Source organism: Staurois parvus, unplaced genomic scaffold, assembly GCF_062004578.1.
Source record: "Staurois parvus isolate SC_StPar_1 unplaced genomic scaffold, SC_StPar_1.0 ptg000068l, whole genome shotgun sequence".
Classification (NCBI taxonomy): Eukaryota; Metazoa; Chordata; class Amphibia; order Anura; family Ranidae; genus Staurois; species Staurois parvus.
Window position 1 is genome coordinate 10,360,843 of NW_028317864.1, and position 25,960 is coordinate 10,386,802.

Consider the following 25,960-nt stretch of genomic DNA (forward strand, 5'->3'; position numbering starts at 1 on the left):
CTTTTTCCATTGGTCAAAACCTAGCCCTCCTAAAGCCTGAAGGACAATAAACTGGCAATTTGTTTAAAAGGTTTGGAGACCCCTAGACTATAATATTTCCCTTCACTCCTCCCCTGACAGATGCACAGAAACGCCAGCTGGGCGTTTGCGGAGCGGCACCATAGACTTGAATAGGAGGCTTCAACTCCTCCTGACTCGACCAGAGGCGTCTGTTTTGCCGCAACGGGACGCAACGCTAACGCTCCCGTTTGAACAGCACTATGTGCTGCAATGTGCAAAATTTTCCCAGGCGTTTGGGAAACGGTAAAAACGCTTCCCAAACGCCTGCCTGCCGCTTGCTAACAAGGCTAGTGTGAACGTAGCCTAAGAGCAGATGGATTCCAGGAAGTAAATGCTACATGAATTATTTGCCCTAACTCAAGATGGCCAGATATGCTAGGGGAGTGTTATTCAAAGTGATTTCTCAACAAAATTAAGTATGGAGACATGGATGGATGGGGGAGTTTACTCTGAATATTAAAAAATGAATAAAATAGTGCTTTTGGTTTGTGGTGTTCAGATGCAGCGTAGTTCCGCTTTACATTGGTGACAGACTCTTTTTATACCTGTAATGCCAATGTTTCTATCTCATTCAATAACTATTAACTAACCATACAACTTAATGCATGTTTACGGCTAAATCCGACTTTATACAACAAAAGTTACTAAGCGCTACAATGGCATCAATTACAATCCGATCAGACAACCACTGGCTGACCAATCTTTGGGTTCATCGTCTAGAATAGATGGTTGTTGGCTACTGTTCTTGGAGCTAAGCCCAACGTCAGGGGCATGAGGTTATTGCATAAACATACATGCTCAGTCAATATCTGTGTGACTGACTGTCACAATCATTCTACAGATCTTCTAACTGCCATGTCATGTCTACAGATAGCCTAAAGCTGAACGATACAGGATTTTGATGACCAGGATGAAATTCAAGCCGTGAGTGGCCCTGTTAGGCACTCTCCTGCCAGGAATCCTTTGATCTGAAAATTGAAGACAAAACTGAAAAGATCTGAAAATTGAAGACAAAACTGAAAAGATCTGAAAATTGAAGACGAAACTGAAAAGATCTGAAAATTGAAGACGAAACTGAAAAGATCTGAAAATTGAAGACGAAACTGAAAAGATCTGAAAATTGAAGACGAAACTGAAAAGATCTGAAAATTGAAGACGAAACTGAACAGATCTGAAAGTTGAAGACGAAACTGAAAAGATCTGAAAATTGAAGACGAAACTGAACAGATCTGAAAATTGAAGACGAAACTGAAAAGATCTGAAAATTGAAGACGAAACTGAACAGATCTGAAAATTGAAGACGAAACTGAACAGATCTGAAAATTGAAGACGAAACTGAAAAGATCTGAAAATTGAAAACGAAATTGAACAGATCTGAAAATTGAAGACGAAACTGAAAATATCTGAAAATTGAAAACGAAACTGAAAATATCTGAAAATTGAAGACGAAACTGAAAAGATCTGAAAATTGAAGACGAAACTGAACAGATCTGAAAATTGAAGACGAAACTGAAAAGATCTGAAAATTGAAGACGAAACTGAACAGATCTGAAAATTGAAGACGAAACTGAAAAAATCTGAAAATTGAAGACGAAACTGAAAAGATCTGAAAATTGAAGACGAAACTGAAAAGATCTGAAAACTGAAGAAGAAATTGAACAGATCTGAAAATTGAAGACGAAACTGAAAAGATCTGAAAATTGAAGAAGAAACTGAAAAGATCTGAAAACTGAAGACGGAACTAAACAGATCTGAAAATTGAAGACAAAACTGAAAAGATCTGAAAACTGAAGACGAAACTGAAAAGATCTGAAAACTGAAGACGAAACTGAACAGATCGGAAAACTGAAGACGAAACTGAAAAGATCGGAAAACTGAAGACGAAACTGAACAGATCTGAAAATTGAAGACGAAACTGAAAAGATCTGAAAACTGAAGATGAAACTGAACAGATCTGAAAATTGAAGACGAAACTGAAAAGATCTGAAAATTGAAGACGAAACTGAACAGATCTGAAAATTGAAGACGAAACTGAAAAGATCTGAAAATTGAAGACGAAACTGAACAGATCTGAAAATTGAAGACGAAACTGAAAAGATCTGAAAATTGAAGACGAAACTGAACAGATCTGAAAATTGAAGACGAAACTGAACAGATCTGAAAATTGAAGACGAAACTGAACAGATCTGAAAATTGAAGACGAAACTGAAAAGATCTGAAAATTGAAGACGAAACTGAAAAGATCGGAAAACTGAAGACGAAACTGAACAGATCTGAAAACTGAAGACGAAACTGAAAAGATCGGAAAACTGAAGACGAAACTGAACAGATCTGAAAACTGAAGACGAAACTGAAAAGATCTGAAAATTGAAGACGAAACTGAAAAGATCTGAAAACTGAAGACGAAACTGAAAAGATCTGAAAATTGAAGACGAAACTGAACAGATCTGAAAATTGAAGACGAAACTGAAAAGATCTGAAAATTGAAGACGAAACTGAACAGATCTGAAAATTGAAGACGAAACTGAACAGATCTGAAAATTGAAGACGAAACTGAAAAGATCTGAAAATTGAAGTGGAGAATTGTCATCTGATCAGCAGCTGCATCAAACCAGATGCAGTCACTGTTTGGGTATTCTGACAGCTGCTGGCTGTCAAAATACAATAGCCATCAAGAGAGATTCTTCCATCCATGTGATTTATTATTATTATTATTATTATACAAGATTTATATATCACCAACAGTTTGCTCAGCGCTTTACAATATAACGGGAGACAATACAGCAACAATACAGTTCAATACAAGAGGGATAGGAGGACCCTGATCCTTGGAGCTTACAATCTATGAATTTAGATCAATAGATTAAGAGAAATCTTACAGCTTTTGAAAGAATCCTGGCAAATACAGTTCAAATAAAGTTTGTTTTTTTTTACCACTAATTTTTAATATCCAGTTAGCATTTCTGATATGAAACCAGTAATAATCAAATAATAGAGTCAACATAAACCCCCATGTCATATGTACTTATTATGAATGAAGCGATGACAAATTAAATGATTCCATCCGTATCAACATTGTTCTTGAGTTACATTTTCAATTATAGCTTACGATAACTTGGAAGCAGGGGCGGACTGAAAACTCATGGGGCCCCCAGGCAATAGGGGATCATGGGGCCCCTGTGTCCTTGCCCACATACAAAGCACACCCAAAAAAAGCCTATAAAAAGGTACCAGGGGCATCTCATGGGGCCCCCTACTGACCCCGGGCCCTCGGGCAGTGCCCGAGTGCTCAAATGGTCAGTCCGTCCCTGCTTGGAAGTGTATGACTAAAAGAATAAATCCGGCTTACAATAAAGAATTGAAATCTAATAGAAATGATTATGTACTGTATATCTCCCAGCACGATGGTTAAATTCTGGTGCGCAACTGCACTGTTCAAAAAGAGACATCTCTAAATTTTGGATTATCCCAGTTGCTGTGATGGTTTTGCAAACAAAGCACTGAAAAATCTACTTATGTACGTCCGCATTTACCAAAGCATTTATGATCAATTAAAATTTGCAACATCAGTTGCAGAAATGCCCAGCACTCTGGAAAATATTTAACGGCTGTTAATGATAGAAATTAGGCACACAGATGGGCCATTGAACAGTACCGTATATCCTAATTAGGTTTTTATTTCTGGAAAATAACATATTTAAATGTGTAAATTCTCTCGAAAAAGTGGTCTTATCCAAAAGGAATGGGTCACCGAGGTTATAAAATAGATTGTGGTCTCCAAAAGGGCACTCTTAGTTGTTAGTCCTCCAAAACCAAAAATACAATCTATTGCAGCTTACCAATCATTGTAGTAGCTGCATTCGTTTTCCCTCTGTTTTCACTTGGTGATATGGCCAGTAACATACCTCCTGTATTAAAGTGTCCCCACTCTGGATGAAGGAGCACAGGAGGCACCTTTGAGCCATTGTCAGGCTGGGGTTAGGGTAGTGTTAGATGCACTAGCAGATTTAGATACACTGACAAATTGAAGCCAAACTCCAGCTCACACTTTATAATCAGTTGCAGCAGTTTTCTTTCTTCCTTTGGGATGAAGGTTTCACGAATAAAAAGCTGACTGTTGTGAGCACCCCTGTGAGCGGTATATGGTTTGTCTCAACCCTCTACATCTGCAGGATAGCTTGGTTTGTTGATAAACAACAGACTTACTGGCAGGATCACCAGGTGAAGATAAAGTAAAGAAAAGCTAAAAGAAAAAAACTAATGCAGCTACCACATCTAGGAAATGCTAAGCTGCAATATAATAAATGTTTGCTTTTGGATTTAACATTACTTTAAGCTGACCATATATAAATCTGGCTGCAAATTAGCAGATCTTCTGTTCAATGCAATCAAGTATCCAGAATCTGCTGTAGCTGTGACCAAACACTAGCATTGCACGTTTTTGAAGTCACACTGATGGGCATTGCATAGATATGAACAGGCCCATGAAACAATAGGATCCCTCTTGTGTGACAATGGCCAAGTGTGACAGATCACACAAGCGTGAACAAGGAGACTGAGAAATGATATTATTTTATTTATTTATTTCAGGTACTTGTATAGCGCGGTCAATTTACACAGTGCTTTACATATATATTGTACATTCACATCAGTCCTTAACCCTCAAGGGGCGTACAATCTAAGGTCCCTAACTTACATTCATACATACACATACTAGGGACAATTTGGACAGGATCCAATTAACCTACCTGCATGTCTTTGGAGTGTGGGAGGAAACCGGAGTACCCGGAGGAAACCCACGCAGGCACAAGGAGAACATGCAAACTCCAGGCAGGTGGTGCCGTGCTTGGGATTCGGACGAACGATCCTAGCACTGCCAGGCGGAAGTGCTAACCACTAAGCCACTGTGCCGCCGTCTAAGTCTAGGATCACACCTATACAGGTTGTGTTTGATGAGTTTCTGCTTTGTGGGGTTTTTTTTCACTTTTTAACATTTTTCTTGCCGCTAGGCAGATTTTAAATGCAAAACGCATCAAAAACACGCCAAAAACGCATCAACAATGCTGCAAAAATGCAATACATGCTTTTTTGCAGTGTTCCCATTGAAGTCTATAAAACCAAAAAAAAACGTTTTGCGTTAAAAAAAGTGCCTGACCCATTCCAAAAAGCGCACCAGGTGAAAACATGATGTGAACCTTTCCCATAGGAAAACGCTGCAGAAAATGCTTAGGTATGAACCTATTATTATTATTATTTCAGGTACCTATATAGCGCTATCAATTTACACAGTGCTTTACACATATATATTGTACATTCACATCAGTCCCTAACCCTCAAGGGGTGTACAATCTAAGGTCCCTAACTCACATTCATACATATACATACTAGGGACAATTTAGACAGGAGCCAATTAACCTGCCAGCATGTCTTTGGAGTGTGGAGGAAACCAGAGTACCTGGAGGAAACCCACGCAGGCACAGAGAGAACATGCAAACTCCAGGCAGGTGGTGCCATGGTTGGGATTTGAACCAGTGACCCTAGTACTGTCAGGCAGAAGTGCTAACCATTTACCCACTGTGCTACCCAACCTAGGGTAAAGTCAGACTCTGACCTGTGCAGCAGACTCCACTTGGTGAACCAGTGGAACTGATTGCATTTTCCCCAGCCAATTGCTATTGTTCTTCCAAGATTGAGCTAGTGCCAGTAGATTCTGCATAAACATGCATGCTCAGTCAAATGAGTGTCTATGTTCCTGCCATGATGATTGTGAGGTGGTACTCTTTAATACATGCAATAAAATTTCAGTCACTGACACCAACAATTCCAATTGGAAAAAGGGCTTCTCTCACACAGCTCCCTTGCACAAACTCGGTAAAAACGCATATGTGTTTTTGCAGCATTTCTGGTGCATTTTGCACCTGTGAAAATAGGACATGTGACTGCAAAAACGCAACAGCCGGTGCATTTTTTTTACACGGTTTCCATGAATTTCAATGGAAGGTGCATTTTGCAGGACTTTGAAAAACGCAACTGGTCCTCAACTGACCAGCGTGAAGAATTCCAAAGGATTTAATGGTTGTGCATTTTTCTTCCGCTTTTTTTATGCCAAAAAAAAAGAAGAAACACGGATCAGTGTGAAAGCAATAGAATGAAAACGAACTCTCTTGGGCTCTATGACCCAACACGGGGTAGGTAGATGGAGTCAGGACTTGGAAGTTTCTACCACCAGTGCATATGGGGTTGTGCAGCTCCAAACAAGGCTGGGGAAGCCCGACCAATACTGTGAAGCGAAAACAAACAAAGAGCGCACCAACCTTGTGCATTACCTCAGTAAGCCAAAATGTATTAATTACAGAATAATACTCACAAACACTGAAGTATATCATGCATGTAAGTCCTCAAAGGGGCTAAGGATAACAGCAGCCTGCGCGAGTCCCATCAGAGGAGTGGACACTCAGGGAACACTGACGCGTTTCGGAGGACGAACCTTCTTCATCAGAGCTACTGATGAGTATTATTCTGTAATTATTAAATTTTGGCTTACTGAGGTAATGCGCAAGGTTGGTGCGCTCTTTGTTTGTTTTCGCTTCTCAGTGTGAAAGCAGCCTATGCCTCTGTTAATGTTTGATTGTTAAATATATCTTCTGTTCTGCACTCATATCGCCCACATGGTATACAAGCATCACAAGCCATAAACCACTAAACCTATGAAAGGTAAGTGTTGTGCACGTGTGATATGTGTAGGAACGTGCCTGGAAGTTAATATCTTTCTTTTGACTTTTGTGAGGATTCCCCACGGACCCATTAGCCTGGAGTCCCATTTGAACATAAGCGTGGCTATGTAATTTTGTAGCTTTTTTTGTTTGTGTTTTTATTGTGCTCATCTGTCAGGTATTTTCAGGTTTGAGCTTTTTTGTTTAAGTCAATGGAACCCAGGTACTAGGAAGGGGAGACAGTTATTAGAAGCAATAATTTTGTAGCTTTTTTTGTGCTCATCTGTCAGGTATTTTCAGGTTTGAGCTTTTTTGTTTTAGTTAATAAAACCCAGGTACTAGGAAGGGGAGACAGTTATTAGAAGCAATAATTTTGTAGCTTTTTTTGTTTGTGTTTTTGGTGCTCATCTGTCAGGTATTTTCAGGTTTGAGCTTTTTTGTTTTAGTCAATGGAACCCAGGTACTAGGAAGGGGAGACAGTTATTAGAAGCAATAATTTTGTAGCTTTTTTTTGTTTGTGTTTTTATTGTGCTCATCTGTCAGGTATTTTCAGGTTTGAGCTTTTTTGTTTTAGTCTATGGAACCCAGGTACTAGGAAGGGGAGACAATTATTAGAAGCAAAACCTGTGCATTACACGTGCACCTATTAAAGTCTATTGGTATGTGCTATCATGTCGAAAGAGCATGTACGTTTTCTGACCATGACAGCACATAACTCAGGTGTGAATAGACGTAATAGAATACGAAGTCTGGTGTTAAAAACGGGCTTCAACTTACTCAGATGTGACATATTAGTACCGCTCAACTGTAACTGTCTTACCTCTCAGTGTACTTTTATCCATGTACATGATGCTCTGCAAGTAGCAACAGGTGTGGACGTTTAATGAATGTCTGTCCAAGGTAGCTCAAACCAAATTCCAAAGGATTCCGTTAACTTGTTCGTAGGTCCATTCTTTGGAGATGCAATGGAAGAACAGAATCCAAATATAACCAAGTTTGTCAGTACTGAGAAAACGTAGCAAAACATGAACTACGCTACTCACTCATCCAAAGGCTTCCGTTAACCTGCTTGTAAATCCATATTTTGAAGATGCAATGGAAGAATGAAATCCAAAAATATCCAAACTTGTCAGTACTAGGAAATTGTAGCAAAACATGAACTACACTACTCACTCATCCGAAGGCTTCCATTAACCTGTTTGGAGGTTCATATTTTAAAGATGCAATGGAAGAATGAAATCCAAAAATATTCAGGTTTGTCAGTACTGGGAAAAATGGAGTAAACATGAACTATTCTATTCACTCATCCTCAACAAATCCAAAAAATGGAAAAAGGTAATCCAAGAGGCAATGGCCAGTTTCTGTAAAGGACCTCTACGTCCTTATGCTTTGCAAATGTTGACTGCATATGTGTTCCCTAAATCCTCAAAGGAACTGACTTAATTTTCTTGGCACCTACATAATTCCATTGGAGGTCCTCACACCAGTAGATCTGTTTTGGTCTGGTTCTTCTGGTCACAAAAGCTGATGGGATAGGATCACCTCCCGGAGTCTCCCTGCTGAGTCTACTATTCACCTGAGGCTATATGCATGTGTTTAGTCCATTCACACAGACCTGGATTCTCCATAAAGACTTGGAGCTTTGCTTAGGAAGTCTTCGGATAATATCAAGCAGTTTCAGATGCAGCTTCCAGAGATCTTCCCATACAAACGGACAAATTCCAAAACTGTACAGTTACCGTAAGCCAGACTTGTGATCTCCACCGCCGGCTCCTCCGTTGTCAGGATTCTGACAGGGACAGGATATGGGTGACTTTGGCTCCTGTCCCAAAATCTTCCCAGGAATCCTTAGCAGTGCTGGGAATCCAGGAACTCAGTCAGAGAGCTTCCTTCTCCTCCTCTCCTGGCAGGGCTCAGCCCCTTCTCACAGCTTTTTCAGTCATTTTCTTCACCCTCTGTAATTTTAGCTGGTTGGAACCCTTCCCCCGGCACCACCCCTCCCCATTCAAAAAGCATCACCATAGCAACTAATTGAGGCCTATGGGACAGTGCTAACGAATGAGGGAACCCGAAAGGGCTGTAAGGCGGAATTGCATCTTTATGAGGAGGGGGACAGGGAGGAAGAGAGGAGGGATAGAGGAGGAGAGAAGGGAGTGGAATGGAAAACACACATGAAAATAGAAAGGAGGGAGTAAGAAAAAGCTGTGGAGGAAAATGATTTAACAAATGTGCATTGGTAACAATAATTTATTACTAATGGCTCATACACAGGAGGCTGAAAAAATGCCTCTCTTACAGGTGTTTGGTGTTTTTTTTCAGCCAGTAAAAGCATCTCTATGTTAGCCTATGGGATTGATTTACTAATGGCAGACTGTGCACTCTGCAAGGGCAGATGCTCCAGAGCTTAGTAAATGAGGTGAAGCTTCATTTTGCAAAGAATACCCAATCACATGCCAGGAGAATAAAAAAACAGCTATGTTATCGCATGTGATTGGATGATGGAAGTCAGCAGAGCTTCCACTTAAGTCTAGTACACAGGATGAGAATATCGGATGAATGATCGTCCGTTTTTTTTGCATGCTAGTCTCATGTTGAAAATGAAGAGGGTACTACAGTTACGAAAATTCTCGTAAAACAGATTACAACTTTGGAAATGATGTAAAGTTAGGGACCTTAGATTGTACGCCCCTTGAGGGTTAGGGACTGATGTGAATGTACAATATATATGTAAAGCGCTGCGTAAATTGACGGCGCTATATAAGTACCTGAAATAAATAAAATAAACAAATGTGTTGTATCGTAATGTAATGTATTCTTTTGTTTCCGAGTATGTGCGGTCTTGGACAATCAATTTTTCTCCAATGAATACTGTGCTGATTCAACGAAAATCGTTTATTCTGGTATCGTACAAAAAAATAAATAAATGCTGTGCTTTAGAAAATTTGCCATGAACTGCCGTGATCGGCTCTCCAAAGCTGTGCACTAACAATCAGATTATTGTACGATCGCTCCAAAAACAGTATATTTTGTTCGATTTTCTTATCATGTGTACTAGGCTCAAGCTTTGGAATATCTGTACTTGCAGAGTACAACTGTACTTACAAAGTGCAAAGTCTATCTGCCTTTAGTAAATTAACCCCTATGTGTCCATACACAACATGCAGCTCAATTTTGGGCACCATTTCACAAAGAGAACATTGGGGAACTGGAGAAAATACAGAGAAGGGCAACTAAACTGATAAGAGGCATGGAGGAGATCAGCTATGAGGAAAGATTAGAGGAACTGAATTAATTCTCTCTTGAGAAGAGGAGATTAAGGGGGGATATGATCTCCATGTATAATACATAAGGGGGGGATATGATCTCCATGTATAATACATAAGGGGGGATATGATCTCCATGTATAATACATAAGAGGGGATATGATCTCCATGTATAATACATAAGGGGGATATGATCTCCATGTATAATACATAAGGGGGGATATGATCTCCATGTATAATACATAAGGGGGGATATGATCTCCATGTATAATACATAAGGGGTGATATGATCTCCATGTATAATACATAAGGGGGGATATGATCTCCATGCATAATACATAAGGGGGATATGATCTCCATGTATAATACATAAGGGGTGATATGATCTCCATGTATAATACATAAGGGGGATATGATCTCCATGCATAATACATAAGGGGGGATATGATCTCCATGTATAATACATAAGGGGGGATATGATCTCCATGTATAATACATAAGGTTGGATATGATCTCCATGCATAATACATAAGGGGGGATATGATCTCCATGTATAATACATAAGGGGGGATATGATCTCCATGTATAATACATAAGGGGGATATGATCACCATGTATAATACATAAGGGGGGATATGATCTCCATGTATAATACATAAGGGGGATATGATCTCCATGTATAATACATAAGGGGGGATATGATCTCCATGTATGATACATAAGGGGGATATGATCTCCATGTATAATACATATGGGGGGATATGATCACCATGTATAATACATAAGGGGGATATGATCTCCATGTATAATACATAAGGGGGGATATGATCTCCATGTATAATACATAAGGGGGGATATGATCTCCATGTATAATACATAAGGGGGATATGATCTCCATGTATAATACATAAGGGGGATATGATCTCCATGTATAATACATAAGGGGGATATGATCACCATGTATAATACATAAGGGGGGATATGATCACCATGCATAATACATAAGGGGGGGGGATATGATCACCATGTATAATACATAAGGGGGGATATGATCACCATGCATAATACATAAGGGGGAGATATGATCACCATGTATAATACATAAGGGGGGATATGATCACCATGTATAATACATAAGGGGGATATGATCTCCATGTATAATACATAAGGGGGGATATGATCTCCATGTATAATACATAAGGGGGATATGATCACCATTTATAATACATAAGGGGGATATGATCTCCATGTATAATACATAAGGGGGATATGATCACCAATTATATTTACATAAGGGGGATATGATCTCCATGTATAATACATAAGGGGGGATATGATCACCATGTATAATACATAAGGGGGATATGATCTCCATGTATAATACATAAGGGGGGATATGATCTCCATGTATAATACATAAGGGGGGATATGATCTCCATGTATAATACATAAGGGGGGATATGATCACCATGTATAATACATAAGGGGGATATGATCACCATGTATAATATATAAGGGGGGATATGATCACCATGTATAATACATAAGGGGGGGATATGATCTCCATGTATAATACATAAGGGGGGTATGATCTCCATGTATAATACATAAGGGGGTATGATCTCCATGTATAATACATAAGGGGGGATATGATCTCCATGTATAATACATAAGGGGGGGGGTATGATCTCCATGTATAATACATAAGGGGGGATATGATCTCCATGTATAATACATAAGGGGGGATATGATCTCCATGTATAATACATAAGGGGGTATGATCACCATGTATAATACATAAGGGGGGATATGATCTCCATGTATAATACATAAGGGGGGGGTATGATCTCCATGTATAATACATAAGGGGGGGTATGATCTCCATGTATAATACATGAGGGGGGGTATGATCTCCATGTATAATACATAAGGGGGGGGGGATATGATCGCCATGTATAATACATAAGGTGGGATATGATCTCCATGTATAATACATAAGGGGGGATATGATCTCCATGTATAATACATAAGGGGGATATGATCTCCATGTATAATACATAAGGGGGGATATGATCTCCATGTATAATACATAAGGGGGGATATGATCTCCATGTATAATACATAAGGGGGATATGATCTCCATGTATAATACATAAGGGGGGATATGATCTCCATGTATAATACATAAGGGGGATATGATCACCATGTATAATACATAAGGGGGATATGATCACCATGTATAATATATAAGGGGGGATATGATCACCATGTATAATACATAAGGGGGGGATATGATCTCCATGTATAATACATAAGGGGGGTATGATCTCCATGTATAATACATAAGGGGGTATGATCTCCATGTATAATACATAAGGGGGGATATGATCACCATGTATAATACATAAGGGGGGTGTATGATCTCCATGTATAATACATAAGGGGGGTATGATCTCCATGTATAATACATAAGGGGGGGGTATGATCTCCATGTATAATACATAAGGGGGGGGATATGATCGCCATGTATAATACATAAGGTTGGATATGATCACCATGTATAATACATAAGGGGGGATATGATCACCATGTATAATACATAAGGGGGGATATGATCTTCATGTATAATACATAAGGGGGGATATGATCTCCATGTATAATACATAAGGGGGGATATGATCTCCATGTATAATATATAAGGGGGGATATGATCTCCATGTATAAATACATCAGTGGTTCATATAGTGAACTCGGTGTAGAGTTATTCACCCTGAGGTCATCACAGAGGACAAGGGGGCACTCTTTAAGTCTGGAGGAAAAGAAATTTAAGCCCCATACACCAAAAGGTTTCTTCACAGTAAGAGCTGTGAAAATGTGGAATTGACTTCCTCAAGAGTTGGTTCTGGCCAGCTCAGTGGATTGCTTCAAAAAAGTCCTGGATTCTTTCTTAGATACACAGAATATAACTGGATATAACATTTATAGGTAAAGTTGATCCAGGGAATATCCGATTGCCTCTCGGGGGATCAGGAAGGAATTATTTCCCCTGCAGGAGCAAATTGGATCATGCTTTGCTGGGTTATTTTCCTTCCTCTGGATCAACTGTGGTGTAGGATTATAACCTTTTTTTTTTATGGTTGAACTGGATGGACTTTTGTCTTTTTTCAGCCAGACTATGTAACTATGTAATATATGTGTTTAAAGGCGCATTAGAAGAGCAGGGTTTACAGGCTGAACCCCCCCCCCCCCCCCCGTGGCGTGTTAAGCGCGTTCACACATTAATGGCCAGAATAAATTCATATTCTGGTCAACAGAATGCATTAACACCAAACATATAAACAAACATAAACAAGTATGCAAAATGCAGATTTAGGAGTGTCTTTAATCTGCTTTTTCCTGCCAGGAGCAAAAGGTGTTTAGAGGAAAAATTCAAACGCCCAGTGTGCATGAGCCCTTAAACGTGCTAAAAGGTAATTGAGAAAATAAGCGGTATAATTAAGTTAGCAACGTAAATAAACAAAATTAAGCTTTTTTTCTCTAAACCTACCTGGGTGGCCTTATGCAAAAGGTTTTGATTTTATGAAATATAATTAGGCCCTCAAAAAGTCAGTGCATGTCAGGACATCTCTTGTTACTATGATGGTCACTTGTGGCTCTGTTTCTAAGGGCCCACTCATTGTTGTGTTAACGCAACCCAATGATTTTCAATGGGCTGTTGACTCACCCAGTGTACAGAAAAAGTGCACTTACTATTTTTATCAATCCAACACATCTCTATGCACATACTATTCACTTGCATAGTGTACTATAGTGCAGGTGTTCTCACGTATTATATATGAGTTTTGGTGTTAATTGACAGCATATTCAAATTTGATGGGCTGCTTTAACACAAGGTGGGTCAATGCATAAATGCAAAGCGTTTTAATGTAGTGAAAGAGAATCAATGGTACCACAACACATATACAGTTGCAAGAAACTATGTTTCTCCACACTACGCGTGGAGAAAAAAAGGCACAGCACACCAACATCAAAACCTCATCCCCACTGTAAAACATGGTGGAGGGAGCATCATGGTTTGGGGCTGCTTTGCTGCCTCAGGGCCTGGACGGATTGTTGTCATTGATGGGAAAATGAATTCCAGAGTTTATCAAGACATTTTGCAGGAAAACGTACGACCGTCTGTCCGCCAACTGAAGCTCCGCAGAGGATGGGTGATGTAACAGGACAATGACCCAAAGCATACAAGTAATTCAACAAAACAATGGCTGCAACAGCACAGAATACGCCTTCTGGAGTGGCCCAGTCAGAGTCCTGACCTCAACCCGATTGAAATGCTGTGGCATGACCTTAAGAGAGCAATTCACACCAGACATCCCAAGAATATTGCTACACTGAAACAGTTTTGTGAAGAGGAGTGGTCCAAAATTACTCCAGATCGTTGTGCAGGTCTGATCTGCAACTACAGGAAACGTTTGGTTGAGGTTATTGCTGCCAAAGGAGGGTCAACCAGTTATTAAGTCCAAAGGTTCACATACTTTTTCCTCCCTGCACTGTGAATGTTTACATGTTATGTGCAATTAAACCATGGCAACATCTAATGTTTGTGTAGTATTATGTTCAGCAGACTGTGTTCTTCTATTGTTGTGACTTAGATGACGTTCAGAGCACATTTTATGCCCAGTTCATGCAAAACTCCACGTAATCCCAAGGGGTTCACATACTTTTTCTTGCAACTGTACATAGAAAAGTGCATTAATGTGTGTTGCAACAATGTGCAGTAAAACAAAGTTTCCAAGATCCATTCAAACGAGCAGTGTGCAACTGCTAAAGTACTCTGTGATGGAGCGACAAGATGCGTTGTAATTACGTGGTTTTTTGTAACCTTTTTGAAGTGTTCTGGGAAACAAACCAGTAATGCTCAAATAGCCTGGTATATAGCTTTGGTCTCTACGATTAAGCCATAAATTGGGTGAAATGTGTTGAAGGGGTGTTCTCCCTTAGGTGTGGATCAGGCTGAAGCCATTTGGTGTGTATTACCAATGTGTGCGGAGGAACCATCTTGTTGTAGACAGGGTAGGGGAAGGGGTTAAACCTTTTGGTCTGTTTTAATGGGCTTTTTGGACGCAGTCTATCCACCCTGTGATGATAATATAAGGGGGGAAGGCTGCGTGCCAGAGGTTAGTTGGGAGTCCTTCCATGTTCCTGCTGCTTGCTGAAATCATACCAGGTTCTGGACTGTGGTACAGTCCTGGGTTGGGGATGCTGTGATGACATTCTGCAGAGGGGGACTGCTGGGCCCTGTAGTCTGCCCGAAGATGCCAAACTTATTGGACAACTGCCATGTATGGACTCTCATTTTTTAAGGTCCGCCCCTGCTCCCCAGTGGTTGGTCTCCCATAGCAACCAAAAGCAGATCAGCATTACAGAGACCCTCAGCCTCACCACACGGTATGGGAGAGAAGATGAGTTGACTGTGAGCACGCATGAGATCTACGCAGGTGCTCGGTGGGGCCCCATTCTGTCACTGGGAGTGAGGTGGTAGAGTTATGCTGGACAGGTAGAGAGGGCATAGGCTCAGCAGTGTCCCTCCTAAATGCAATGGTACAGTCAAGGTGTTTAGTGACACAGGACAACAAGTTATACTGGCACTAATACAGACATGCACTATACAGGTACACAGCTCATCTCTAAGTCAGGGGCCCGCCTTATGGTTAATTTCATCTTGCAGCACAGTGGCTAAATGGTTAGCACTTCCACCTGGCAGTACTTGGGTTGTTGGTTTGAATCCCAGCCATGACACCACCTGCCTGGAGTTTGCATGTTCTCCCTGCGCCTGCATGGGTTTCCTCCGGGTATTCCGGTTTCCTCCCACACTCCAAGGACATGCTGGTAGGTTAATTGGATCCTGTCTAAATTGTCCCTAGTATGTATATGTATGAATGTAAGTTAGGGACCTTAGATTGTATACCCCTTGAGGGTTAGGGACTGATGTGAATGTACGATATATGTGTAAAGTGCTGCATAAATTGACGGTGCTATATAAGTACCTGAAATGAATAAATAAATCTTGGGGCATTGATGAGCAAGCACATGTAAAAGTACTCCATGTGCAGGGCGAGTGACCCTGGCATAGCCCAGGAACCCTGTGGGCTTACAGTCAAGCACACGCCAAGGAAAGACCACCCACCGCCCAGCCCACAGGTCTTTACAGGCTGAAAGAAAAACTTTGAGTGCGTCCAGGAACAGCAGCATCTTGACAGAATAAACACTTGAAACATGTAAACATGTGTTAACGCATCTAAACATGCGGCGCATTTAGCACTTGAGCTTTTCCATGGCCAGAATAAATTATTATTCTGCCCAATGAAATGAATTAATACCCAAGTGCTTGAAGCATTGCAGCACCTAAACTTACTAGTGTCAAGCTTTTTTTTCCCAAAACACCGCTGCCAGAAGGAAAGGTGTCTAGGCGAGATAGCGAAAACGTCCAGCATGCATGAGGCGTTATGCACCTCAGTGCAATGTGATGAAATGTAGTATGCTGCAACACGCTGCGCTAAAACAAAGTACAGCATGGCCTATTTTATTTTCAGCACCCACCTCCACACTGAGGTAGTGTGAACTTAAAGAGGAATTAAACCTAACATTTTAAAACTGAGCAGACAGCTCTTTATTGCAGAAGAGACATGCTGCCTGCTCGCAGTCATCTAACGTATGTACATTAAGCTGCACATACGCAGTTTAGCATACACTCCAGCTGTACCGGATTGACTGACTCCTGTGTGCATGACACCATCATCTCTGGCCAATCAAGAAGCTGAAAACCCACCACCAAGAAGTGGGGAGAAGATGATAGCATCTGTCAAGGGTTGTAACTGTCACATCCTTGGAATTTACAGTGTTTTGCAGTTTATACCACCCATCAATTTAACTGTATGTCTAAATAGTTACATTCAAGGCATGCCATGAATAATAACTGCCACAGTTGCTTGTGCCTTCAACTGAACTGTCAAGCCACCAAATTGTGTCATAACTGATCATATGTGCAGCACCATCGTAAATACAGATCAGACAGAGACTAGGATGGCTTGTAAAGGATTATTATTATTATTATACAGTATTTATAAAGCGCCAATAGTTCGCTCAGCGCTGTACATTACAAAGGGGGACAGAACAATACCAATACAATGCAAAACATGAGGGGATTGAGGGCCCTGCTCTTTGGAGCTTACAATCTAGGAGGGAGGGGATGGTGGCACAGGAGGAGACAACTGTTGGGGATGGAGTGGTAGGAAGAGTGGGGGAGGTCGGCAAGTTAGTAGGGGGTGAGGTAGGCTTCCCTGAAGAGATGGGTTTTCAGGGTGCGTCTAAAGGAGAGGAGAGTAGGTGATAATCTGATGGGTTGGGGCAGGGAGTTCCAGAGGATGGGTGACACCCTGCAGAAGTCCTGGAGGTGGGCATGGGAGGAGGAGACCAGGGAACTAGAGAGAAGGAGGTCTTGTGAGGAGCGGAGTGTGCGTGTTGGGTGGTACTTGGATATTAGGTCAGTGATGTAGTTCGGGGCAGTATGGTGGACAGCTTTGTACGTCAGTGTTAGGATTTTGAATTTGATCCATTGCGCAATCGGAAGCCAGTGGAGGGATTGGCAGAGGGGGGTGGCGGAGATGGAGCGGTTGGAAAGGTGAATGAGTCTGGCAGCCGTATTCAGGATCGACTGAAGCGGGGATAGCCAGCGGCGAGGCAGGCCAGTGAGGAGGGAGTTGCAGTAGTCGAGTCGTGATATGATGAGGGAGTGGATGAGCTGTTTAGTAGTTTCTGGGGTTAGGAATGTGCGGATTTTGGCGATGTTGCGGAGGTGGAGTCTGCACGAGTTAGTTAAAGATTGGACTTGGGGCTGGAAGGATAGGTTGGAGTCCAGAATGACACCAAGTACTCTGGCCTGCGGGGCGGGTTTGATGGTAGCGTTGTTCGATGTGATAGAGAAGTCAATGGGGGGTGGTGTCCGGGCTGGGGGGAAGACAAGAAACTCGGTTTTGGAGAGGTTCAGTTTAAGGAAGTGGAGCGACATCCAGTCTGATATGTCGCTCAGCAGGTGTGTGATTCGGGCGGAGACCGAGGGGGTGAGGTGGGGGGTTGAGAGATAGATTTGTGTGTCGTCGGCATAGAGGTGGTAGTTGAAGCCGTGAGAGTGTAGGAGTTGGCCAAGGGAGAAGGTGTAGATGGAGAAGAGAAGGGGCCCAAGGACAGAGCCTTGAGGGACCCCAACAGAGAGGGGGAGTGAGGGGGAGGTGGTAGCATTATAGGTAACGCTGAAAGAGCGTTATGACAGGTAGGATGAGAGCCAGGAGAGAGCAGAATCTCTGAGGCCGTGGGAGTGTAGGAGGGTTTAGTTCCATTTCAACTAATAGGACATATGGGAAACAGCCTTGCCTATGTCTTAGGAGTGCAATCAGCAAAGCCTGTCCAGTGCAGCCCACTGCTGATAGTGTGAATAGGCACTTACCTTCTATTTCTGCAAAGTATAGATATGAAGCCGCCTTAACACACCCATAGTCATCAATGGCCAGAAGGACATGCGGGCAAGATCTGACCATAGCCCGACATACAGATCTTTTTCTGTTTTCCAAAAATCATTATGTGACCATTTACGGCCAGCCTAGAGAGAGAGGCAAAGGGAACACATTTTGGACACCGCTGAAACAAATTTCTCAGTGGAATACAACAGGGATTGGACGAGGTATTCAAACCTATTGATTGTTCTGCTGACAAATCTTGCCCGGCAATGTCTACTGAATTCCCAAAGACAGACATTGATTTCCTACTTGTCTGGATATGGCTGGGCTGGGAGACTCATCTAATATTTATGGAGACCTTTATAAAAAAAAAAAATCAAATAATTCTTTCCAATCTGTTGGGTTGCTTGTGATACTGATCTCTACTTAAAGAAAGCCTTTTCTGAGAGAAAAAAAGGGGCAGCCATTGCTAATTTCTTGTTCTGCAAATGCCAGTTGCCTGGATGTTTTCCCATGCATTACTCATCCACTAAAGCTAGCCACAGATGGATCGTTCCTTTTTTTTTTTGATCGGCCAGTAGGATCAAGGAATCCTCCCCACTGTGTTATTGTATTCTCACAGATGGGACTCCTCCACTGTCAGAATACACTGATTAACGCTGCCAGGGCTGCTTTTAGAAACCACTGGGCCCCATACAGCCAACGTGACAGTGCCCCCCCCCCCCAAAAAAAGAGCACAGTTTACTATGCTTCAGTTATGAATGAACACAAGGAATTATCAGTACCGATCATTCATTGTGTTCATTCAGGAAAGAAAGGGGCTGGTAAATGTGACATTTACTGGACCCTTCCCCCACTCTCCATCTTGAAGGATCCTATAGTGTGCTTGCAGCTGCCAGTAGGAAGGAGAGAAGGGTAGACTGCAACACAGAGGGGGTTAGAGCACACAGGGGCACCTGGGCAGCAGAGGGAAACATATGGTGCAGAGCAGGGGCGGACTGACAACTCATGGGGCGCCCGGGCAATAGGGGATCATGTGGCCCCTGTGTCCTTGCCCAAACTCAAAAAAGCCTATGAAAAAGGTACCAGGGGCATCTCATGGGGCCCCCTACTGACCCCGGGCCCGAGTTTCCAAATGGTCAGTCCACCACTGGTGCAGAGGGTGATGGGTAAGGCGGGGTGGGCAATAACTGGAACTGATCCCCTGTATGGCTTTCTCTGCAGCAGCTGAAAGCCAGCGGAAGGGAGAGGAGAAGAAGATAGCTTTCATCTGCTGTAGGTAGAACCATACAGGGGATCAGTTCCAATAATTACCCCCCTGCCGTGCCGATCACCTTCCCAGCCCACATCCAATTCACCCAGCTGCCTGGGCCCTCCTGCTGGCCTGGGCCTCGTACAGGAGGACAGGTAGTTCCCCCATATCCACAGCCCTGAGTGCTGCAGCCAATTGGCTGCAACCCTGATCACAGGAAAATCTTCCAAGATACTTATTTGGGAGAGCCGCTTGGCAGATCAACTCTCTCCTTAGCTTGAGAGGCCATAGATGGATAGAAATGTGGTGGGTCCCGCTGTACCAGTCGAATTTGGATCCATCTGTGGCCAGCTTAACACAGAACAATACAGCAAGGCACTTCTGCAGCTGGACTTTCAAAAGTCTCAAGATCCCAATCTGGTAGTCATGGAACTAGAAATGTCACATAAACATGTATGACTTGTGGTGAAGATACACTCAATATTAATAGTGAAACAAATGCAGCTAAAAGGGAGGTTGCAGATTTTGGTAAATATGCAGAGGGATCATAAATTAGACAGGAAGAGCATCTGTTCGGAAACCACAATTAAATAATTGTTTAAAAAGAGCTCTAGCTTGAGGGTTCATTCACACTGTTTCAGTAAAGCACATTGTACAGTACACAGTATTGCACTGCATAGTAATGTGTGAGTAGATGTGTGCTGCAGTGCACTGCCCTGTATATTGTGCATAATGCACCAATACACATATATAGTAACAGAAAACACAGCTGTGTTATAGTGCACCGCAAAAAACAAACAGGTACTTTTTTTTGTGTGCAATGCACCATGTTGCCTTAAATCAGTGGTTCTCAACCTGCCTAATGCCGTGACCCTTTAATACAGTTCCTCATGTTGTGGTGACCCCCAACCATAAAATTATTTACCCAGTAATTATAATTCACGAGTGTCGTTTTACCTCCAATACTGCTGCTTTCAACAGAGTAGCTGCTTTTAACAGAGTAGCTGCTTTCTACACAGCAGCTGCTTTCTACACAGTAGCTGATCTTTACACATCAGAAATATGTGTTTTCTGATGGTCTTAGGGGACCCCTATGAAAGGGTTGTTCGACCCCCAAAGGGGTCGCGACCAACAGGTTGAGAACCACTGCCTTAAATGATCTATCCAGGTATTACCGGAATTTACCTCAAAATCCCCCTATCCCCATGTAGAGTAGCTGTTCACAAACTCTTAAAACTGGCCATAGACAGATCAAAATTTGGCTGGTTCAGCAGGAACTTTTCAAGTTTCGATCCATCTATGGGCAGGCTGATTGTACTGAAGTCAATCCATTTTTTACCAGTCATTGGCAGTGATCATTGTATTCTGCCAGTGGGGGAGGCTCCCCACCAGCAGAACACAATATCGCCCCAGGAGGGATTCCCCCATCAACACAGTCAGAAAATCAAGCAATTTTCTTTCCTTCAACTGTTTGCAAATTCAACAGGAGTTGGCAGGAAGAAGGCCTCAGCGTTTTGTAAGTTGGGGAGGACACTGTGGACTCATACCATGTTTGAGGGTGCAGACTGTGGACCTAAATTTATTTATTATTTCAGGTACTTATATAGCACCATCAATTTACACAGCACTTTACATATATATTGTACATTCACATCATTCCCTAACCCTCAAGGGGTGTACAATCTAAGGTCCCTAACTCACATTCATACATACACATACTAGGGCCAATTGAGACAGGATCCAATTAACCTTCCAGCATGTCTTAGGAGTGTAGAAGGAAACCCACGCAGGCACAGGGAGAACATGCAAACTCCAGGCAGGAGGTGCCGTGGCTGGGATTCGAACCAACGACCCTAGCGCTGCCAGGCGGAAGTGCTAACCATTTAGCCACTGTGCTTCTCCATTTAGCCACTGTGCTGAACTGGGTGTAACATGAAACATGGCCTGAAAGCTTTTAATATTTCTAGTTCTTGTCCCTCTATAATATTAAAAAAAGTACTTAGTAGTCTATGGAATACAGTGTTGTCTTTCTTTCAGCTCTGGTTCTCCTGGCTTCTGCACCACCATTTTGAAAAACCTCTTCCTCGGTTTTCATCCTGTGCATGCACAGACATGTTGCAGGTCTCTGCCAGAATCCTGCGACATGTGTTGCAGGGAAATCAGGCAAAAATTTGTCTCACTGCCTCCTGGATTGTGTGATATTGGCATCCCAGGAGGCAACAGGTTTGGAATTGACATCACCTAGGAGAGGGTACCCAAAAAAAGAAAAAAAGGTATTTACAATACAAAAAGGTCTGCAAATGGGAAGGGGAGGAAAAAGATGAAACTATGGATGAAGGTCCACTTTAAAGTGTAGCTAAACCAGTGGGGGTTAACTTACCAGATATTAGGGGCCTCAGCTGTGGCCACTGGCATCATTAAAGGGCTGCATATGATATTCAGATTATGCTATGGATGGAAAGAAAGAAAATCACTCAACTCAAGGGGACATCAACTCTGACTGTTCCCTCCCGCAGTGCTATTGTGTTCTACTTGCGGGGGGAGTGGCTGGCAGAACATGATGATTACTGCTAGTGGCTATAGCAGCTGGTAGTAATTGCTTGTAAAAAATCTGACAGACTGGTTGTACCTAATGCAGGCCATAGATGGGTCGAAAATCAGCCAAAAATAAAATTGGCCGATTTTCGAATCGTTAGTGGGTTAATAGGTCGGCCGTTTTTCGGAATTTTGGCAGATTTTTTTATCGGTACAGTTTGAAAAAAATCGGCCGATAGGCCGATTTTCACGGCAATGATGGGCAAATCGGACGATCTTTTTACCGATAAAAAATCTGCGCATGAGCAGTGACCTACAAGAGGAAGACAAAAAGAAGAAAAAAACGAAGAAGAAGAGGATGAAGAAGAGGAAGAGGAAGAAGAGGAAGAAGAGGAAGAAGAAGAGGAAGAAGAAGAAGAGGATGAAGAAGAGGATGAAGCAGAAGAAGAGGATGAAGAAGAAGAGGAGGAAGAAGAAGAGGATGAAGAAGAAGAAGAATTCCAGTCTGGCAAAAAGTGTCCCTGCAGAGAGCTCCGCTATTTCTTTGACATTTATAGCGGCTGCAACAATGTATCTATTTGTTTCCGAATAAAAACATCTGTATCTGAAATGGATACAAATAGATACAATGTTGTAGCCGCTATAAATGTCAAAGAACTGTCAAAGAAATAGCGGAGCTCTCTGCAGGGACACTTTTTGCCAGCTGTAGACGGGATGAAAATCGGCCGATTTTTTTTTTTACCGTTCCTGGTAACGTCGGCCAATTGAACGACCGATTTTTCGTTTTTTTAAAGAAAAATCGGCCGGTTTTCTCCCCATCTATGGCCTGCATAAGTTGATTGATGGATTCACTTGGGTACAATCAGTCTACCCATACATGGATCAAATCTTGGCTGGTTCAGCATGAAGTTCGATCCATGTACGGTTGGCTTTACAAGCTGGACCAATGTAACTATACAAATTCAACTTTAAAAAAACTCATTCTGCCCCAGTGCAAACATTGCCATTTACCCATTACTGAGCTACAAGACACTGCAGTCCTATGAATAGAAGGAATGTAGGTGTCCTACTATAAATGATGTCATTGCATTAGAACAAAGACCGCCTACAACAACAAATCCAGTCTGCCTATGGCTCTAGGTTTTATCTCCATGTGAATAGAGAAGGACTGGAACTATAGACCTGGGTACATGTTGGTGTTGATGACACATGCCTCACAGCTGCCATTTTCTTTTATTTTACTGAGTTATTTGTGATTTGCTAGTTCATTCAGGTTACCTACAGTCATGGCCGAAATTGTTGGCACCCTTGATATTTCTCCAGGAAATCATGTATTTCTCACGAAACGTATTGCATTAACACATGTTTTGCTATACACATGTTTATTCCCTTTGTGTGTATTGGGACAAAACAAAAAAAGGGAGGAAAGAAAGCAAATTCGACATAATGTCACACAAACCTCCAAAAATGGGCTGGACAAAAGTATTGGCACCCTTTCACAACTGCGGATAAATAAGAATGTTACAAGCATGTGATGCTCCTGTAAACTCACCTGGGGCAAGTAACAGGTGTGGGCAATATAGAAATCACACCTGAAAGCAGATAAAAAGGAGAGACGTTCACTTAACCTTTGCATTGTGTGTCTGTCTGTGCCACACTAAGCATGGACAACAGAAAGAGGAGACGAGAACTGTCTGAGGACCTGAGAACCAAAATTGTGGCAAAATATCAACAATCTCAAGGTTACAAGTCCATCTCCAGAGAACTAGATTTGCCTTTGTCCACAGTGCGCAACATTATCAAGAAGTTTGCAACCCATGGCACTGTAGCTAATCTCCCTGGTCGTGGACGGATGAGGAAAATTGATGAAAGATTGCAACGCAGAATAGTCCGGATGGTGGATAAGCAGCCCCAAACATGTTCCAAAGACATTCAAGCTGTCCTGCAGGCTCAGGGAGCATCAGTGTCAGCGCGAACTATCCGTCGACATTTAAATGAAATGAAACGCTATGGCAGGAGACCCAGGAGGACCCCACTGCTGACACAGAGACATAAAAAAGCAAGACTACAGTTTGCCAAAATGTACTTGAGTAAGCCAAAAGCCTTCTGGGAAAACGTCTTGTGGACAGATGAGACCAAGATAGAGCTTTTCGGTAAAGCACATCATTCTACTGTTTACCGAAAACGGAATGAGGCCTACAAAGAACAAAACACAGTACCTACGGTAAAATATGGTGGAGGTTCAATGATGTTTTGGGGTTGTTTTGCTGCCTCTGGCACTGGGTGCCTTGACTGTGTGCAAGGCATCATGAAATCTGAGGATTACCAAAGGATTTTGGGTCGCACTGTAGGGCCCAGTGTCAGAAAGCTGGGTTTGCGTCCAAGATCCTGGGTCTTCCAGCAGGACAATGACCCCAAACATACGTCAAAAAGCACTCAGAAATGGATGGCAAAGAAGCGCTGGAGAGTTCTGAAGTGGCCAGCAATGAGCCCAGATCTAAATCCCATTGAACACCTGTGGAGAGATCTTAAAATTGCTGTTGGGAAAAGGTGTCCTTCCAATAAGAGAGACCTGGAGCTGTTTGCAAAGGAAGAGTGGTCCAAAATTCCGGGTGAGAGGTGTCAGAAGCTTATTGATGGTTATAGGAAGCGACTGATTTCAGTTATGTTTTCCAAAGGGTGTGCAACCAAATATTAAGTTAAGGGTGCCAATACTTTTGTCCAGCCCATTTTTGGGGTTTTGTGTGACATTATGTCATATTTGCTTTTCTGCCTCTGTTTTATATTTGTTCCAATACATACAAAGGGAATAAACATGTGTATAGCAAAACATGTGTTAATGCAATACCTTTTTTGTGTGAAATACTTGATTTTCAGGAAAAATATCAAGGGTGCCAACAATTTCGGCCATGACTGTATATTTACTCAGAATGACCAAATTCTCCAAATTTCAAGCAACAGCCAAATCTACCCAAAATCATGTAATTCAGCGCTGCCCCAAAAACCTCTATAATATATCAACCAGTTAAATCTTAAACAGCACAGTGATAACATTAACTCCAATTCACAAAAAATTAACCTGCATGCACTAAAATCTATACATTGCTCCAATCAACAAAATGTGCTGGAAAATCTTTACATAAATGTTTCCTATATAATACCACAGTCCTCTTTATGTTTAGTGTCTTGTGTTCCACACCATTCATTAATCTGTGATTTCCCACTTGTCCTTCCACCTTACACACTATGTGCCCTCCTTATTTTTTTGTCCTATAAATGTGGTAGGTCTACTTGCACTTTCCCTTTAAAGGGGCTCATTAGCTCCCAGTCTATCGCTCTCCACAATCTCTTGGTGGGATCCTGCACCTCCACTTCTCTTTATTCTCCTCCTCTCCAGACAGTGCTATTAGTTTTCCTTTATTGTGCATCAGACATGTGTATAGTAAACTGTGAGTGCCATTTTAACATTTAATCAACTTGGGATCGTTTTTAAACTGAAAAGCATTCTCTGAAAGGCGCTCATGCTGAGCAGACGATCTCCTGTATTCTGGGCAGCCACTCGGCACGGGACTTGGAAACAAGTGAAGATCACTGGAGTAGTAGTTTGAAGCTTCCAAGTGCGTT

At 42.0% G+C, this 25,960-nt stretch overlaps 1 protein-coding gene and 1 long non-coding RNA gene across 3 annotated transcripts in view; one reads left to right on the plus strand and one right to left on the minus strand.

The window, feature by feature from the left end:
* The window catches only part of FGD1 (FYVE, RhoGEF and PH domain containing 1), a 275,027-nt gene that overhangs the window by 158,616 nt on the left and 90,451 nt on the right, over positions 1–25,960 (minus strand). The window contains exon 1 of one of the 2 annotated variants that reach the window (XM_089669146.1): positions 7,594–8,825. The exons of the other annotated variant lie outside the window; for it this stretch is intronic. Within the exon in view, the coding sequence (XP_089525272.1) occupies positions 7,594–7,621 (28 nt within the window). The 5' untranslated portion in view covers positions 7,622–8,825. Of the gene's footprint in view, positions 1–7,593; positions 8,826–25,960 lie in introns of those variants that run through there. 2 annotated transcript variants of the gene reach the window in all.
* Positions 6,656–25,960, plus strand: part of LOC149469557 (uncharacterized) — a 56,807-nt gene continuing 37,502 nt past the window's right edge. The window contains exon 1 of the long non-coding RNA XR_016311564.1: positions 6,656–6,774. This is a non-coding gene — a long non-coding RNA (uncharacterized LOC149469557). The remainder of the gene's footprint in view (positions 6,775–25,960) is intronic.